At 37.1% G+C, this 18,333-nt stretch overlaps 1 protein-coding gene across 1 annotated transcript in view; it reads left to right on the top strand.

Annotated features, from left to right (window-relative positions):
- The window catches only part of ANTXR2 (ANTXR cell adhesion molecule 2), a 221,136-nt gene extending 203,192 nt beyond the window's left edge, over positions 1-17,944 (top strand). Inside the window, exon 17 of the mRNA XM_069092887.1 lies at positions 15,880-17,944. Within this exon, the coding sequence (XP_068948988.1) occupies positions 15,880-15,918 (39 nt within the window). The 3' untranslated portion in view covers positions 15,919-17,944. The remainder of the gene's footprint in view (positions 1-15,879) is intronic.
- Positions 17,945-18,333: the final 389 nt, after the last annotated feature.

The following is an 18,333-nucleotide window of genomic DNA, read 5'->3' as shown; positions in this document are numbered from 1 at the left end:
AGAGAGGAACAGTCTTGACCTCTACATTTATGCATGCATGACTACAGTTCCTCCATCCTCTCTTCAGTTGGGCTTTTGTAGACTATGGGCAATCTTCCTTAGATCAGTCTGTTCATCTGTCATGTCCTCCTTTTAAAGTCCATTTCAAGTTCCTGCAACTCTTTATTCATCTTCATGTACATGTGCATGTTAGAATGTGTAGGTATATCGAACTTTAAACTTTGAACACTGTTTACTTTTGCAGAGGTTTAGTAACCTCTTTAAGAAGTAAAGATATAAATAAATCAGCTATCTGTATTTTAAAAATGCTAAACTAAAATGCAGTTGTATGGCTCAGCTTGTCAACAGATATTTATGAGGTGAGCATAATATTATAACTGTTATAGCAGTGAAATATACCCTGTGCAGAAAGCTAGTAAAGGAGCATGAGAATGTTAATGCCAGCAGAATTTTAATGCTCCTAGAAACCGGGAAATCTGACACTTGCTTTGGTTAATGCTGCCTTTACTGTCAATGGTGAAAGTGAAACAGTGATGTCTGTTTCCAAAAGTAGTAGCAAGGTTGGATCCCAGCTTCTATACCTACAACAGATAATAACAACAGTAAATAATTATAATTATAATTATATCATTTATGTAGCATCTACTACTACAGTGGTAAGGGAATTTGAAGATCTTCCCTGCCTATTCATAGATCTATGGAATTTAAAAATCTTCCCTGTCCCCTAATGGGCCTCAAGTGGAACCCAACAGGAGAGGCTTGATTGGGGCAAGCCTTGTTTTTCAGTGTTACCCAAGATGGACAGGCCCACATCTTTTGTTACTTTGTAAATAGGCAGTGGGTCACAAAGGTTGTGATATCCTCTGACCCTGAAGAAGGGTATATATACTCTGAGGTGAGGTTTTGCTTTGGGGCTCACTTATGGGAAGACTTGTGTTATTTGGCCAGATGAGACTCTGGGTAGCCATTGAGCCCCCTGGCTTTGAAAACCCAGATGTTGGTGCTTCTCTCTCTGGCAACTAGCTATGTATGTATGTAATGGTCAGACAGCTAGAAGCCCTGTCTATTGGTCTGTTAAATTGTGTTTTTCCTCTGTATTTTTATCTGTTTGTAATTTCTAAACTTCAGAGTGCTGGCTTTTCCCCCTGAACTAAGTGAATGATACATACATACATATACATATGTGTATGTGTGTGTGTGTTTAATTAAAGATTGTTGATCCTTTTAAAATTACTTTCCAGTAATAGAACAGATCAAAGAACCTGTGCTAGCAGTCATACCGGGTATGCTAGAGTGCTTGCTGTTGCATACCAGGCACTGTGCTAAGCATTTTACAATTATCATCTCATCTCATTCTCAAAAGAACTGTGGTACATAGGTACTATTATTGTCACATCATAGAGTTGAAAACGCTGAGGTAGAAGTCAAGTGACATGCCCAGGGTAATACAACTGGAAATATATGGCTGGATATGAGCTTAGATCTTTTCAAATCCAGACCCATTTGTCATCTGTCAGCATGTGCTCTTTGTCCCTATTATCACTTTGTTTAATTAACTGGAAAACTACTTGGGGGAAGTGTAATCTTTTTATTCTTTAACTAAATATCGACTTTTATTTCCCACTTGTGAGTGAGTCCACAAGGAACCTCATCTCTTACTCTATTTTAAAGAACTAATTTTTGGCTCTTCCATGAATTTGAAAGTCTGTTCAGCATTAGTTAGATTATGCCTGGTAGACTCTGGAGTTGAACCACTTCAGTGATAATTGTGACCAAGATTCTGTCTGTGACACTACCTTTCTCAAATGTCTTCCTTTTTATCCCAATAGAAAGATGTTGCCATAGTAAGCTTTTCTGAAAAGTTGTTACATGGGCCATCTTGTTGTAAAGTTCAAGACCAGGTGAATGGCAACAGGTTGTCATTTTTCAGAGAATCCTATTTTTCTTACCTAACAAACACATGCACAGCAAAACAAATGAATTAATAAATAAATAAGTGAAATCAAGCAGTTGTTTTGACCAGGGTATTTTGTTTGCCATTAGACCCAGTGAGTTAGGTATTCGGGGAAAACTGGTGGATTTAATTGAAGAGCAGTGTCATTTAGGCATGTATGAATGCAGGTTTTCTCTTCACTATTTCATTCACAGTTTTCCATCAAGTTAGCATTTTGTAAGCATCTGTGCCATACAGACTACAATGTCAGTATTTACAGAAATGGCAAAGGGAGGAAGAGGAAGAAAAGGGATAAAAAAGAAATAGATGCAAATTTTCAGTTTATTTTGTACAGGAGAGAAGTGAAGTCTGCAGAGAGGGAAATTTATAATTAGTAGAAAATCTTGAAGGTTTAGATAAAGATCATGAATTTAGATCTACAAAGGACATCAGGGGTCATTTAATTTTTTATAGGTAATAATAGTAGCAATTGATATTATTTAACATTTCTATGGTACTTTAAGGTATACAAAGCAAGTGTGTGTGTGTGTGTGTGTGTGTGTGTGTGTGTCCAAGTGAATAAAGTTCTGGACCTGGAGGCAGGAAGAACTGAGTCCAAATCCTGCCTCAGATACATACTACTGTGTGACTCTGGGCAAGGCTCGTGGTCTTTGTCTGCCTTTATTTATTTATCTGTAAAATGATGATAATAAAAGCACCTACCTCCCAAAGTTTTGAGGATGAAATGATATAACATTTATAAAGCTCTTTGTAAATTTGCAAGCTTTATCTAAATACCAGCTATTCTTATCTCATCTCACTATTACAAGAACCCTGAGAGGTAGGTGCTATTATTATCACCATTTTACAAATGAGGAAAGAGTTGAGAGATAAAGTGACTCGTCACGGTCAGGCAGCTGGGAAGGGTCTTATATAGTAATCGAAAATAAGTTTTCCTAATGTTCTGTCCATAGAACCATGTTGATAGTTGAGGGAATAAAAAGTATATGGCTTTTTGGAGGGCAATTGGGGTTAAGTAACTTGCCCAAGATTACACAGATGTTTTTTTTTTTTAATTCATGTTTTTTGGCTCCAAAGTCAGTGGCCAAGAGTTTGCATTTGATGCAATAGTGATTTTATTATTTCCTAAGCAGGATAGTGACATGATTTAAAAATATAAAAAAGGACTTAAGGAAGATTATTAGAGGAGTTACATGGAGGATGATATGACCACAGACAAAAGTCAAACACAAGTGACTGGCAATGATGTATGAATAAGGTAATCATAATTTAGACTGGGGTGATGTGGATGAACATGGAAAGGAATGGAGAGAAATTTGGTAGCATTGGGTTGTGCAAGTTTGTGAGCAAAATTTTGAAAGCAAATGTTGGCAAGATAACAAAATTTTCATTTACTGTAAGCATATATCGATACTGAACAAGATAAAGGTACAGTGGTCACCTGGGTATAGAGAGTAGTTGATACCATGATGGTCTGGGCAACAAGAAATAGAAAAGGGTTTGGCTTGAGGCTTGTGAATGCTGTTTTAAGAGCAGCCATAGGAAAAGAAAGAAGAAAAACCAAGAGGACACCATTACATAAGAAACAAAGGAGGTAAGAAATGTATAGAAATGGTGGTCAAAGATTTCAATCAATCCAATTCAGTTCATTTGAGAGTGAGTGAGAGAGACAGAGAGAGAGAGAGAGAGAGAGAGAGAGAGAGAGAGAGAGAGAGAAACTGGAAAAAGACTATTAGTTTTGGCCAAGCATTAATCAAGGTGACCTTGGAGTAATTGTGATGGAGAGATGGTGGCTAAAGCCTATGTAATAGAGATTTAAAGATTATTGTTAGAAATTGAAGATAGCACATGCAAATGGTCCACTCAAGTGTACTCTGAAGGGTGTAAAAGAGGTAAATAATAAAATTGAGTGAGAAGTTTTCCAATAAAGGTGAAAGTAGGACACACTTGAAAGTGAAAAGAAAGAAGCTAGTAAAAGCAAAGAGGTTACAGATTTTATTTACCTATCTTCTGATTAGTGAGGAACCAAGAAGATACATGTATAAAGACAGGAAGAGAAAGAGAAAGTTTCTCCTTTTTGGAAATTTCACAAATAAGAGAAAAAATGCAATGGTAAAAATATGGTGATAGCAAAGGGGGCTTGCAATCCATTAGCCCAGATTGAGTGTAGAGGAAAAGTAATGTTTAAGGACAGAGGTGTTTATCACTACTTTTCAGCCTCATGCAATCTTGCCCAGAATACAGGAACTGAATCCAAGAAATAGGAAGTATTTATTTATAAAGAATGAGGTCTAGCAGGGTGAACTATATTTCTTATTCTGAAAGATTGTTCTTTGCTCTTCCATGGCTCCCTGAAAGTTGTAAGTTATCAACAAGACCATTCTTTGCTTAAGCCTTTGCAAAAATGACACCAAGTCCAAACTTATCAGCTAGTTGAGCTTTTTTTTTTACAGAATTATTCCTATTAATCATTAATTAATCATTTCCTGTGCCATTACAGAATATAATATGTTTTACTCAAGATGATTTTGACACATTTCTGAATTTTTACATCTGTACTTATAAAGGCATTTCCTGTTAATGTGAGACCTCCTGTTATGACATGCTTTCATCAAAGAATGAACTGTACTCTATGAGCAAAGCAGAATTGCTTCTTGCTCAGAAGAAACATGGGATATACAAATTTAGAAACAACTCCATTCTAAAAGTCCATGTGGATAATTTTTGCCCAACCTGTGGTATTGGTCTGATTAGCCATAGTTAAACACACTGTCCTTGACCCCAACATTTTGGTTCTCTTTGAGCATGAAAGACAACCAGAATTGTGCAAACAAAAAAGAAGATATGTGAGTGAAAACCAGTTTGATTTAAAGTAGAGAGAATTGCACTCAGAGACCTTTAGACGATCACTTTCAGTCATTTGACTACCTCTTCTGTTAAATGTGAACAATTACCTGCCTAAAGATGGGAGACTGGGTAAGGTGAAGTATTGAAATTCTATGATTTTTGCCACTTTTCTCTCATTCTCTCTTCTTTTTTTTTAAATTAAAATGAAGCGTATGAACTTTAAATAGAGATGAATTTTAGTCCAACTCCATAATTTACAGATAAGGAAATGACGAAGTTAAGAATTTAAGTGACACACAAGAAGGCCTTTCCACCCGCGTCCTCTGAATGAAAATCTGCTACTTTTTCGACTATACCAATATTCCTTAGAGACAGCTAGGTATACTCAGTGGAAAGAGGGTGAGGTCTAGAATCAGGAAGACTTGAGTTCAACTTTAGCTTCAGACACTTACTAGCTTTGTGACCCTAGGAAATTTACTTAACCTCTACTCATCCCAGTATCCATACCCAATCAAAAACAGCAATAATAATAGAACCGACCTCCCAGGGTTGTGAAGATCAAATGAGATGCTTGTTAAAATAAAATGCTTAGCACAGGGTCTGACATATAGTGTGTATTTAATAATTGCTTGTTTCCTTATTTTCTCCCACTTGGAGCTATTTTTACTTGCTTTGGTACAAAAATAAAATTAACAAATACACTAACTTTAAGATAATAGTTATAAACTGGAAATGTTTAGAACATAGACCCAGTGATAAATTCATATCAGTGATAAATACTATACCTAACCACGGAAAGGCTTATCAGTAGAAAATTGCTTGCCAGATTACTTTTGGCTGTGGTAATTCTTGAGAATTTCTACTCAGCTCTGGAGTTTGTGCCCACAAAGATGAAATCTCTGATATTTTAAAGTGTTGTAGCAATTTCTAAGGGTTGATCATTAAAATAACATTTTAAGCAGTAAAATTGCATTAATTTATAGGTTTGATATAAGAAAATGAAACATGATAAAGTGAAATCTTAATTTCAAATTATGGGTAGATTCTCCTTTTGTCATAAGTTTGGAGACTGTGGGATTAGTCTGCTTTTCCAGACCATATTTGTGCATCTAAAAAGAATGCTAAGGTTATAAGCTACCTGCACCTTTGAAATATGGTGAATTGATTTGCAAACTCTTAAATAGTCATTCTTCCTTGTATATGGTCATTTCCAAAGCAGTTTACCTAGGTAGTTCATTTTTTATCACCAGTTGCAGATGAGCTCTCTTTAGATCTTGGATTCTGAGTAGCAACCATCAAAAAAAACATTTTTTTAAAGTGCCTTCTATATCTAGGGCAGCACATTAACTGCTTCTAATGGACTTAAAAACAGGTTGATATTGTAAGGAGGTGATATGTTCTTGTAATCTCAAGCACTATTAGTTTTCTTAGTAAGGAAGTTCTAAATTAATGAAGACTTGTTAACTAGGTATTATTGTACTATAAAAATCACCCCTACTTTCTCAAAAAAATTTTTTATGTATCTCTGTAGTTAGATTTTTTTGCTGTAAACATTTGAAAATTTTTCCTCATGTAATTCAGAATTTCCATGGAAATTGATAAAATAAATAAGATTTGCTTTTGAATTCATTTTATTTAAGTAATGCTAATTTCCCAAAGAAAAATCCTAACTCATTTTTCAGTTGATGTAGTCCTAAGCCACCGATTTAGTTCAGTTTTATACAGACTGTATACTTGTTTTGTTAAACTTTATGAATCATTGGGGCATGAGACATCTGAATTCAGTTTGACTATGTTGATTAAGGAGCTGTGGGTTTGGGGATAAAACAACCCAACTAACACTATGAGAGTGATATACTGGTGTTCTTCGGTTCTTCATTATAGAATTCTTTTATATCACAAATAATTAAAGAAAAAAAGAAAAATCAAAGCTAATGAAGAGAACCTTCAGTGGATAGAACATTGGACTTGGAATGAGGCAGAACTGAGTTCAAATCTGGCCCTAGATACTGCCTAGTTGTGTGACCCTGGGCAAATTACTTAACCTCTGTTTGCCCTAATTTACTAATTTAAGGAATGGCCAACCACTACAATATCTTACTGTAGCACTAGCACAATGGTGACTATGAATATGGTGGCATAGTGGTCAATCACAATATATAACAGACTCTCCATAGATAAGACAAAAACAAAACGTTTATTCAGACACCAAAAAAACTGAATCCCCAAACCAGAAAGCCAAATCCATCATAGTAGCAAAAAAGTTAATATACCATAAGAGCATAGAGAGCCACACCATGCTGTAGCCTTCCCACAAACCTAACTGTCTGCCTAGATGTATCCTTTCCTCCCTCCATCTGTAACTGCTTTGACTCCCAGCTTCCTATGGGCTCTGCTCCACCCTTCAGAAAATTCCTCCCACCACAGCCTCCATGTGATTACATTCAGTCTATTGAGGGCAGGGAAGATCTTCAAAATTGGGAAGATTTTAAAATTCCATTACTATTACACTTACTTGAAAAAAACCCCATAGATAGTATGATCAATGGGGTCTTAAAGAGTCAGACATGACTGAAAAGCAACAACAAAGATGAGAAAATGTTTTCTCATAGCTTTTTGTGTTTGTTTGTTTCATGAATACAGTTTGGAAGTGTGAAATTTTTAATATAGGGAATCACCATCTAAGGAAACTCCCTCTATCTATACATATCAGCACCTTCTCTACAATTTAGTGTAGAGTTTTAGAGATGACCTACATGCCTGAGAGGTTAATTAACTTGCCTAGGGTCCCAAAGTCAGTATGTGTCAGAGCTTAGCACTTGAACCAAGTCTTTTTAGCTTTGAAGTAAGTTCTCCATCCACTACTGCACATTGCTTCTCTGGCTGGTTTTTGTGATTAATATTCTTCTTAATGTTAATGAATTAACTCAATTAATATTCTTGTTAGGTATATATTGGTATAAGGATCCAAATGAAAAGTTATCCCACTAGTCACATAGCATTTCATTCATTTTAATTTTATAGCCTTTATCTTCCCTTTTTGAATATTCTTCTATTGAAATGATTTGGGATGTTAGAAGTAATATTCATTTTTGATTTGTAATATTAAAATTTTAGGACATGGTTTCTTTTATCAGGTTTTATTTTGTATATTTTATAAGTGGACACTTTATAGATCATAAGGGATTTTTATCTAGAATCACTCTAGGATGAGTGGGAGCTGTTTTTAAGGCTGCCAGGATCCAAGTCACTAGCTCTTCATTCACAGTGTGCTTGTGAGATATAGTTTTGTGTCTTGGGGTGATTAGACACTTTAATAGATCTGCTACTTTGTTGTTGGGGGGTACTCCTTCAAACTGCATGGATTGTAAACTCTGTATTCCTTCTTAGCCAAAACAATTTTTATTCAGATACTTCTATAAATCCTCCCTATGGGATCTACTCTATGCATTGGACACCTTTGTCTTGTGTTTTGTTGTTGTTGTTTGTTTTTTACTTATTTATTGTGGATATTCTTGTAGCAATTGATTTTTCTGTCTGTTATACTTTACTCAATGATATTTTCACTTTCTTTTCTAGAGTCTGTGTGTGTGGGCATGGGTGGGTGAGTGTATTATCACTTGCTGCCTGTAATGCATTGCTCATAATATGTTCTTAATAGCCTAATTATAACTATCACACACTTGTCCATTATCCTTTGGGTAATACACTATTTTGATTCTTCTGAGATAGTGGTGTTTGATGTCTTGGAATTGTCTCCTATCACCAGAATAATATCAATATTAAAAAGTCGGGCATCTGAACAGATTTTCAAGTTAAATTAAGTCCCATGTCTTCCTATTCAATCCCAGTTCATTGTCTTATCTCCAGTGCCTGTGCAAGATTTTAGGAACTAATGGTCTCACTCAAAAGGTTTCTTGTTTGACTGTGGGCTGTCATCTAGACAGTATCGTTTTTCAAAATTCCACTTTGCTCTCTATTATGTTTTCCAGTACCATGTCTTTGGATACACTCTACCAAAAGAGATAGAAAATTAGAAACTGAATTGTTACTTACCTTGGACAATTCAGATCCCCAGTTGTTTTTCTGATCTTCAGTAGCCAAATTGTCTTTCTATTAAAGTTGTCAAATTAACCTGGTTAATTCTGCATTCTAGTGTTCATTTTACACAATGAAGATACAAACTACATGTCTTTGGCTATATATTACTTCCTAAAAGTAGTATTGTCAAAAAATTACAATTCTCACTCTCTCCAGACTTTAATTAACATCATAACATATTAAAGTGTAATTTTCTGAAGTGCTTCTGCAGGAAAAGAGTTGGTTAACTGATTTATATTATCTTAACTTCATAGGAGGAAATGAGCCAGAAAAAAAATGCTTTGCAAAATAATTTTAGAATGAAATAAAGCATGTGCAAATAAGTTTTAATATGATACTCTCAAGTAAATAAGTTTCATTTTTTTAAAAACTTTAAAAAAGCTTTTTCCAAAATTTCTAATAAACAAAAAAACCTAAAATGTTACATATTATAAAACTGTTTAACTATATTTAATAAGCTTTAATGTGATGGAGTATGAACTTTATTATTGCTTTTCTCCTAAGAAATATTATTTTACATTTAATTTAGAAAAAATACACAGCAAAAAAAAAAAAAAAATGGATATTTGTTTAGAGTTATAGATGAAAAAAAATCCTATATTCCCCTAAATATAGACATTATTATTTGAGTAGTAGAATTCATGTAGGTCAATTTCACTCTCTGGTTTCCAGTATTTTTCAGTATCACACAGACAGAACAGAAACTAAACTCCTCCCATTAAAATGTTTTTGTTTATTTTTAAGATTCTTGATAAAAGAACTTTTCATAAATTTAAACTAGAACAGTAATGTCACACTCAAATAGAAAGGGATCTCTTGGGTCTCTATATTGGAAAACCACAAATTAGCATTATATATGTTCTATTGTATTTTTATTGTTTTTTAAAGCATCTAAAATAATTTACTTAATTATTGCATTTTATTGATTTTTAAAACATTTATAATTAATTAAACATTTCCCAATGACATTTTAAGATGGTTCGGGGCGGCCAGGTAGCACAGCGAGTAAGAGCACTGGCCCCAGTGTCAGGATGACCTGGGGGATCGAATCCAGGCTCAGACACTTAGCATCCACCCAGAAATACCTGGCCGTGTAACCTTGAGCAAGTTACTTAACCCCAATTGCTTAGGGGCGGCCAGGTGGCTCAGCGAGTAAGAGCACCAGCCCCAGTGTCGGGATGACCTGGGGGATCGAACCCCAATTGCTTAAAAATAAAAGATGGTTCAGCTGGGACTTCTCTACTATATGCCACCAACAATTTGCCTGTTTGTCTCCTCTATCATATAAGGTCAAAATCCTAGCTATTCATTGACGTATTAAAAAAAATAAAAATCTGAGTCACTCATAAATAGAGAAATTCGAGTTCAAAGCAACTCTGAGTTTCTGCCTCACACTCATTAGATTGGCTATATTGACAAAAAGAAAAAAAGTGACAAATATTGGAGGGGTTGTGGGGAAATAGGAACATTGATACATTGTTAGTGGAGGTATGAATTTGATCCAGCCATTCTGGAAAGAAGTTTGGAACTACGAGCCTAAGTTACTAAGCACTTCATACCCTTTGGCTCACTACTAGGCCTATACCAGAGGCGGTTTGTAGTGACAGTGGATAGATCTCTGGACCTGGAGCTAAATTACTCAAGTTTAAATCCAACCTCTGACACTAGCTGTGTGACCCTGGGCAGGTCACTTAATCTCTGGCTCATTTTCTTTAACTGCAAAGGTTGTGGTAAAGATCAATGATATATTTGTTTAAAAAATAAAAAAGCCTAGTACAGAAAGTGGTGCAGAGTAGGAACTACATAAAATAAAATTTTTCTTGTACCTTTCCTAATCTAGAAAAATCAGAGAAAGAGACTGGCCCATATGTGCATTCACTTTTTCCCAAAGGTAGATGGTTATGCCAGTTTATTTTTCATTACTGAAGCACTGAGGAAACTTTGTAGTGTCCTAGGATTATCTATGAATAGGATAAAACAGCATAAAATAACATGGTGGATATAACTGGCCATAGGGTCAAGAAGGCCAGGGTTCAGATTCCTGGTCTCTGACACACATTAACTTTGTAACCCTGTACAAGTCACTTAAACTCTCAATGTTTTTAGACAGTACCCGAAGATCATACCTTATAGAGAAGGTGGTTATCTGCATTGGTAGATAACATTCCTTCATACAGGAGTTCTCAATATCAGTGACATCACAGGTCCATTCCCTATCCCTATGCCAGCTGTAAAGAGAGATGTTTTTCCAATCCCATCATTAGTAGAAAATTGTCTTTGGTTTGGACTCTTTATAAGACACCTTTAATGATTTTGGGCAGACATATATAAAAGGTATTTAAAGTGAACAGGCTTTTATTACATGTGTATGTTTTCATTTTTGTATGTTTCATTTCATATTTTCATTCATATTCATATGTATAAGAGGCTAGTAAGGGTACTCTCTAATTTGCCCTTCCTTGTGACTTCTATGGGGATATTGTATACTTAGATATGCAGTTAATATATGTAGCATCAATTTGGGAAGAAACATTGATTTGGGAAGCTGAGAGGAGATTCTATAAAGATTATCTGTCCCATCCCCCTCATTTTATAAACAAGGAAATAGTGGCATAGAGAAGAGTCATTTACCTAAAATCATTAGAAATTAATTAGTGGCAGGACTGCAATTTGACCATCCTCTAAAGTAGAAAAGAGATAACTTTGAAGACTAATAAATGATTCACACTTTTTTTTTTTTGCTAACTTGCCCAAGGTCACACAGCTAGTTTTTGTGTTAAGTGCCTGAGGCCGGATTTGAACTCAGGTCCTCCTGACACCGGGGCTGCTGCTCTATTCACTGCACCACCTAGCCACTCCAAATGATTCACATTTAAGCAAATATGCCAACTCTGACCTAAAAGGTAAAAAATAAACTTCAGTAGATTAAGGCCCTCTTGATGATAAAGCAGAGGCTGCCTCACCAGATGCACTACTGACCTTCAGCTTGGTTGAATGACTTGGTCATCACCTTGTTGAGTGTAACAACTGGAAGAAACAAAAGGAGAGAAAACTGTCACTAGTCGGAAACACTGGAACAAAAACTGTATTGAAAATGTGAAATAGGGAGTCAAGATGGCTGAGTACAAACAGAACCTCTGCATGGCTCCAGCTCTTACCACCTCCAATTCATGTAAAAAGGGGACTATAAACAAACTTTGGAGCTACAGAACCCACAAAATGACACAGAGAAGCTAACCTCCCTCTGAGGACAGCCTGGCAGGCTAGCAGGAATCAGCCAGTGCAACGCTCTGTGAGTCGAGCCCAGCTCCACACTGATGTTTTAGCCCCCGGCCAGCCGGGCCTGACCAGCCACCAGCTGGAGGGACTCCAGATCACCATCAGATGTGGACATTTCCAGATTTATTAACACATAGATGCTAAGGACAAAGTGAGAGGTAAGTGCAGTGTGGACTTGGGAACCAGTAGTTAGGAATGTGTCGAATTTTGCCCCTGGGGTGAGAAGCCACTGAGATGCCAGCACAGCCAGCCAGCAGCATATGGCAGCTTCAGCTCCTGGCCTGCAGAGTGTATGGGGACCAAGCACCAGTCTGAGGGGTAATTGCTATTGCTTTAACCTGCTTGGATCTCGATTGCAGTCTAGGGTGGAGGTCCTGGGGTATGTGTCCAGCTTGCCAGAGCGTGTGGAGGCCTCAGAGAGGGCACCTATCTAATACCTCTGGCAGCTGAGAAAACCCCAGTGTTTGGGACGAAAGCTTTCCTATCTGGTAGCAGAGTCCTACTGTGGCAAAAAGCCCAAATGTCAAGTTATTGAGTGGAAACATGACCAGACAAAGGAAACAAAGCAAATAGAAGAACCCAACATTAGACTCCTATTTTGGGGACAAAAAGGAGCAAAGCATGGAACAGGAGGAAGACAGTGAAGCCAGAACAAGTGAACCAAAAGCTTCAAAGGAAAATACGAGCTGGTTACAGGCTATAGAGGACCTTAAGAAGCAGATAAGAGAAGTGGAGGAAAAACTGGGAAGAGAAATGAGAAAGATGCTAGAAAATTATGAAATGAGAGTCAACAGCCTGACGAGGAAAATAACACCTTAAAAAACAGACTAACTCAGGGGCGGCCAGGTGGCTCAGCGAGTAAGAGCACCGGCTCCAGTGTTGGGATGACCTGGATCAAATCTTGGCTCAGATACTCAGCACCACACCCAGAAATAACTGGCTGTGTAACCTTGAGCAAGTTACTTAACCCCTATTGCTTAAAAAAAAAAAACAGACTAAGTCAAATAGCAAAAGTGGCTCAAAAAGCCAATGAGAAGAAGAATGCCTTAAAAAGTCGAATTTGCCAGATGGAAAAAGAATCTCAAAAGCTCACTGAGGAGAATCATTCTTTCAGAATTAGACTGGAGGAAATGGAAGCTAATGACCTTATGAGAAATCAAGATGATGTTAAACAGATCCAAACAAATGAAGGAATAGAAGGCAATGTGAAATATCTCCTTGGAAAAACCACTGACCTGGAAAATAGATCCAGGAGAGATAATTTAAAAATTATTGCATTACCTGAAAGCCACGATCAAAGAAAGAACCTAGAAATCATCCTCCAAGAAATCCTCCAGGAAAACTGCCCTGATGTTTTAGAATCAGAGGGCAAAACAGAAGTTAAAAGAATCCACCGAACAACTCCTGGAAAAGATCCCAAAAAGAAAACTCCTAGGAATATTATAGCCAGGTTCCAGAATTCCCAGATCAAGGAGAGAATATTACAAACAGCCAGGAAGAAACAATTTGAATATTGTGGAAAGACAATCAGGATAACCCAGCATCTGGCAGCTTCTATGCTGAGGCATCAAAGGGCTTAGAATGTGATGTTCTGGAGATCAAAGGAGCTGGTATTAAAACCAAGAGTAACATACCCAGCAAAACTGAGTACTATGTTTCAGGGGAAAATATGGTCATTCAGTGGAAGAGAGGACTTTCAAGCATTATGGATGAAGAAACCAGAGTTAAATAGAAAATTTGACATTCAGATACAAGAAGCAAGAGAAGCATGAGAAGGTAAAAAGGGAAAAGAAATCATAAGGAACTTATCAAAGTTGAACTATTAACATTCCTACATGGAAAAACAATAATAGTAACTTTGTAACTGATGAAACTTTTTCAGTATGAAAATAGTTGAAGGGAATAGAAATATATATATATATATATATGTATGTATGTATGTATGTGTGTGTGTGTATTTTGGAGGGCATACAGGCGTATGAATACATATGTGAATGTGTGTATATATGTTTACAGGCATACATAGACAGAGGGCACAGGACCAATTTAATAGGAAGGGATGATACTTAAAAGTTGAATTTAAGAGGTGAGAGAGGAATATAATGAGAGGAGATGGGGAGAGACAGAATGGGGGTAATCTATCTCATACAGAAGAGGCAAGGGAAGATGATTACAATGGAGGGGAAGACTAGGAAGGCAAAAGGGAATGGGTCAACCTTATTCTCATTGAATTTGGCTCAGGGAGGGAATGACATACACACTAAATAGGGTATCTCATCCTACAGGATAGTAGGGGGGAGGGGAATGAGAAGGGGGATGATGGAAGGGAGGACAAGCTAGGGGACATGGAAGCTGGAAGCACCCACTTTTGAAAAAGTATGGGATCAAAGTAGAGAATAGAACAAGTGGGAGCTGGAATAGGAGGGAGGGAAATATAATCAGTCTTTTACAATATATCTACTATGTTAATGTTTTGCAATAGCTACACATGTACAACCTATACTGCACTGCTTATCTTCCCAGTAAGGGTGGTTGTCAAGGGAAGAAGGGAATGAATCTGGAATTCAAACTTTTATAATCAAATTTTTAAATATATATATATATGTGTGTGTGTGTGTGTGTGTGTGTGTGTGTATACTATTATTAATACTACTTTACATGTAATTGGGAAATTCGATATACAGGCACTGTATATATGCATAGAAATCCACCATGCCCTACTGGAAAAGTAGAAGGGGATATGGGAGAAGATATGGGAGAGAGCAGATTGGAGAAGGGGATATCCTGTGGGACTATTATTTTGGGGTGGTGGGTAGAGGAAAAATGGGGAGAAAATTTGTAACCCAAAATCTGGCAGAAATGAATGATGTAAATCAGAAGTTAATAAAGCATTTGAAAAATGAATTTAAACAAAGAAAATGTGAAATATGTAGAAAGTGCCTTTATCAAAGTGGTATTGTGTATGAAGTGAAAGAAAATCCATTAACAAAAATGAAATATTTCCCCTCCTTACTTCACTCTACCCACATACCCATTAAGAGTCTTAAATTTTGTGTTTGTACTGCTTCATCTGTTTTACAAGCAATATATTATGTGAAAGATATTTTTATTTGTTTTTTATACAGTGTACCTTTCAATAATTTTATTACAGTAATTGGAATGCTGTATCTTAGACAATAAAGAAAAAAGGTTTATGAGGCAGCTAGGTGGCACAGTGAATAGAGCAAACCGGCCCTGGAGTCAGGAAGACCTGAGTTCAAATCCAGCCTCAGACACTTAACACACACAGACAAACTAGCCATGTGCCTTGGGCAAGTCACTTAACCCTAATTGCCCAACCTTCTCCCCTCCAAAAAGAAAAAGAGAGAGAAAGAAAGGATTATTTTCCCTGTCATTTTTGCTTAACTATACTAATGAAACTGACTTACGTGAACTTTTTTTTTTTGGGGGGGGGGGGATCATAAAAACTGCCACAGTTTGATACATGGAAAAGAAAAAAATTATTATTTAGGAAGAATCTCATTAATATTCCAGATTCTTGGGAAAAATAGAAACTGGTAAACAGCTCATTACATGTTGAAAAAAAAACTGGAAAGGATGTGTGTCCACGTGCATGCATGCACATGTGCATATGTGGTGTGTGAGTATATCTTTATTATGCTACAAAGCAATAAAACTTTGCATTTTTTCTTTCTCAGGGCCGATGCATCAACTTTTCCCGTGTTCAATCTCAGTAAAAAAGAAGACAGGAAAAACAGAGGGTATGAACATGGAGCACTGTCTCTCTCCCAGTTTCCAAACAAATGAAGACCATGAAGCAATTTCTTTTCATTACTTGGAAAAACAGCTTAATGCCTCTCAGCCTAGATTGTTCTTTTGTGACTTCTCATCCTTTCTGACTTCACAAGCCAGCCTTGCTTGCACCAAGCTGTTTCAGTCACTTGTTCCACCATCTAAGTAGGAGTCCATTACAACATAGTGGTAACCCATGATGCATGACAGTGGAAATGAAGAGAAACATTAATTTGCATGCATTTTGACAGAAAATCCAGTATTTATATGTAAAGAGAAGGAAAGCCACAACAGAGGAAACAATATACAATGAAGATATCTAGATTGAGACTACAAAAGAATTGGCCATGGTGTATCATTAATAGAGAAGTAAGTCTTCTCCAATGGAAACATGGCACTTGTAATTAATATAGAGAGATTGTTAGCCATAGGCAGAAGGTATGGAAGAGTCCCACCAGGCTAAGCAAATTGGAAAGTTCATTCATTGCCTTATAGCGATGTCATATCATAAAATCCTTGTGAGTCCCCTATCACAGTGTGCCTTACGGGAAGTTTCTGACTGGAAAATCTTGTCATTTTAACACTGAGAAGTGCACATGCATGACAAAATGTAGACAGGATGCCTTAAGGTATTGGTAGCAAGGAAGACTTTGCCCTTTAGTTTTTGAAGACACCTTTCTTTCATTATGCACCCGAGACAAGAAGAAAATTAATAGAGCGTTATTCTCTAGGAAGACAGCCCCATAACCAAAGATATTGAGCAGATTTTGAGACTGGTGCTTCAAGTCCTTGACACTGTGGTCGGGAGATTTTTTTTTTTTCCCTGTTACTATCTTTAGATTTTAATAATTCTTGTAACATTGTTCTCTATAACGTACCTGGCTGTTCCAGGCTTGTACGTTAGGGTAGGTTTTTCCTTCAAATTTAAAAGAAGGGGTTGCCTTAAAGCTAGTGTCTCAGGGTCCCCCCTTCAAATCTCCAAGGGCTCTTCAGCGTCACAAGCCAGCAGTTCTCTTTGCATGAGAATTTCAAAGTTTAATTAATATAATTAAAGGCAACAGCAAGCAGCAGCCTGTGAAGATTTTGCTCATCTTTTTTATGCCTTTTGACATTGAATGACCTATTACTATATGCGCATTACTTGGATTTTGAGGGGCACTCTACATTGGTCCGGATTCAGCAGTCGAAAAAGACCTCCTCTCCTCAACTTATAAACAAAATTTTCAAGAGCGTTAGCTATCACAATTCATTGACAATGTATGTATTATAATTTTTTTAGAAAAACCACCGTCATGTCACGTTGACGATGCCAAATTATGTTAGTGTGAGCAGAAACACTGTGGGGGAGGAAGAAGGGAGCAGCTGAAGAAAAAGACTCAAATGATCCAGTCACTTTTGATACTGTACTTCAGATGCAAAATGGATATTCGAGTCGAAACCTGACAAAGCGCGCCTGCTTTGATGTGAACTGGTATAGACAATGACCAGTGGCTGGGTCAGTGGGATGTCTCTCTGTGAGCAGAGAAGCTTATCAAATGACACTAAAAATAAGTTCAACAACCATCACATGGCGGGGGGAGGGCGCAGGCGAACACTTCCCGTTGGGTGGGCACGCTGCATGCGCGAGATGGGAAGAGCGATGTAGTGCATCCTGTTCTGGCCACCCCTTTGTGCTCATGGAGATTTCGAGGGATGCGAATGATTCCCTTGGTCAGTCTCCAAACTGGTGGCACTGCTCGAAGATGCCATATCTATATATCTGTATGCCTGTATATGGAGATATAGATTATCCATCGCCTTCGCTTAAAGTTCTTGCTTGAGTTTATTTCTGTCACTGGCTGACGCCCAAGCCATGTGTGCAAGTATTTCATAAATAAAAGTCTTACCTAAGCCTATCTGACAACTTTCTTTTGGTCCACTGAAGGAATGTGCCTTGTTTCAGTGAATTAAAAGCTTTATTTTATATCTGAATGTAGTAGTGCTCTCCGTGTGTGCAGGGTTGACCAGAAAGAGGACCATGTGACCTGTCCATACCTACATAGTTATCAGCCTGTGATTTGGAATTGGAACTGTAGTTTTAGGTTCTCTCACTGTTGTCAGCTCTGCCTCTGCAGCTTACCTTTGGCTGGAATGAGCCACTTCTTACTAGATTTACTTACCAGTATACTGTTTTTTGAACTTCAGGAAACAATGTTAGTGAAGTTAATGCAAGAAGTCGATGATTCTTTGATATTGACTTTAAGTTTGTGTTTATAAAATGGTGGGTGAACAATGTAAATACCACCCCCCCCAAACCAAGGACAAGTGGCTTTTCATAAATTGTCATGCACAGGGATTTTGAGCTTGATAGCACTTCCTGG

Source organism: Petaurus breviceps, unplaced genomic scaffold (assembly GCF_028583685.1).
Source record: "Petaurus breviceps papuanus isolate PSGF00001 unplaced genomic scaffold, PetGlider_PUasm1.0 126, whole genome shotgun sequence".
NCBI lineage: Eukaryota > Metazoa > Chordata > Mammalia > Diprotodontia > Petauridae > Petaurus > Petaurus breviceps.
This window is presented reverse-complemented; position numbering and strand designations above follow the sequence as displayed.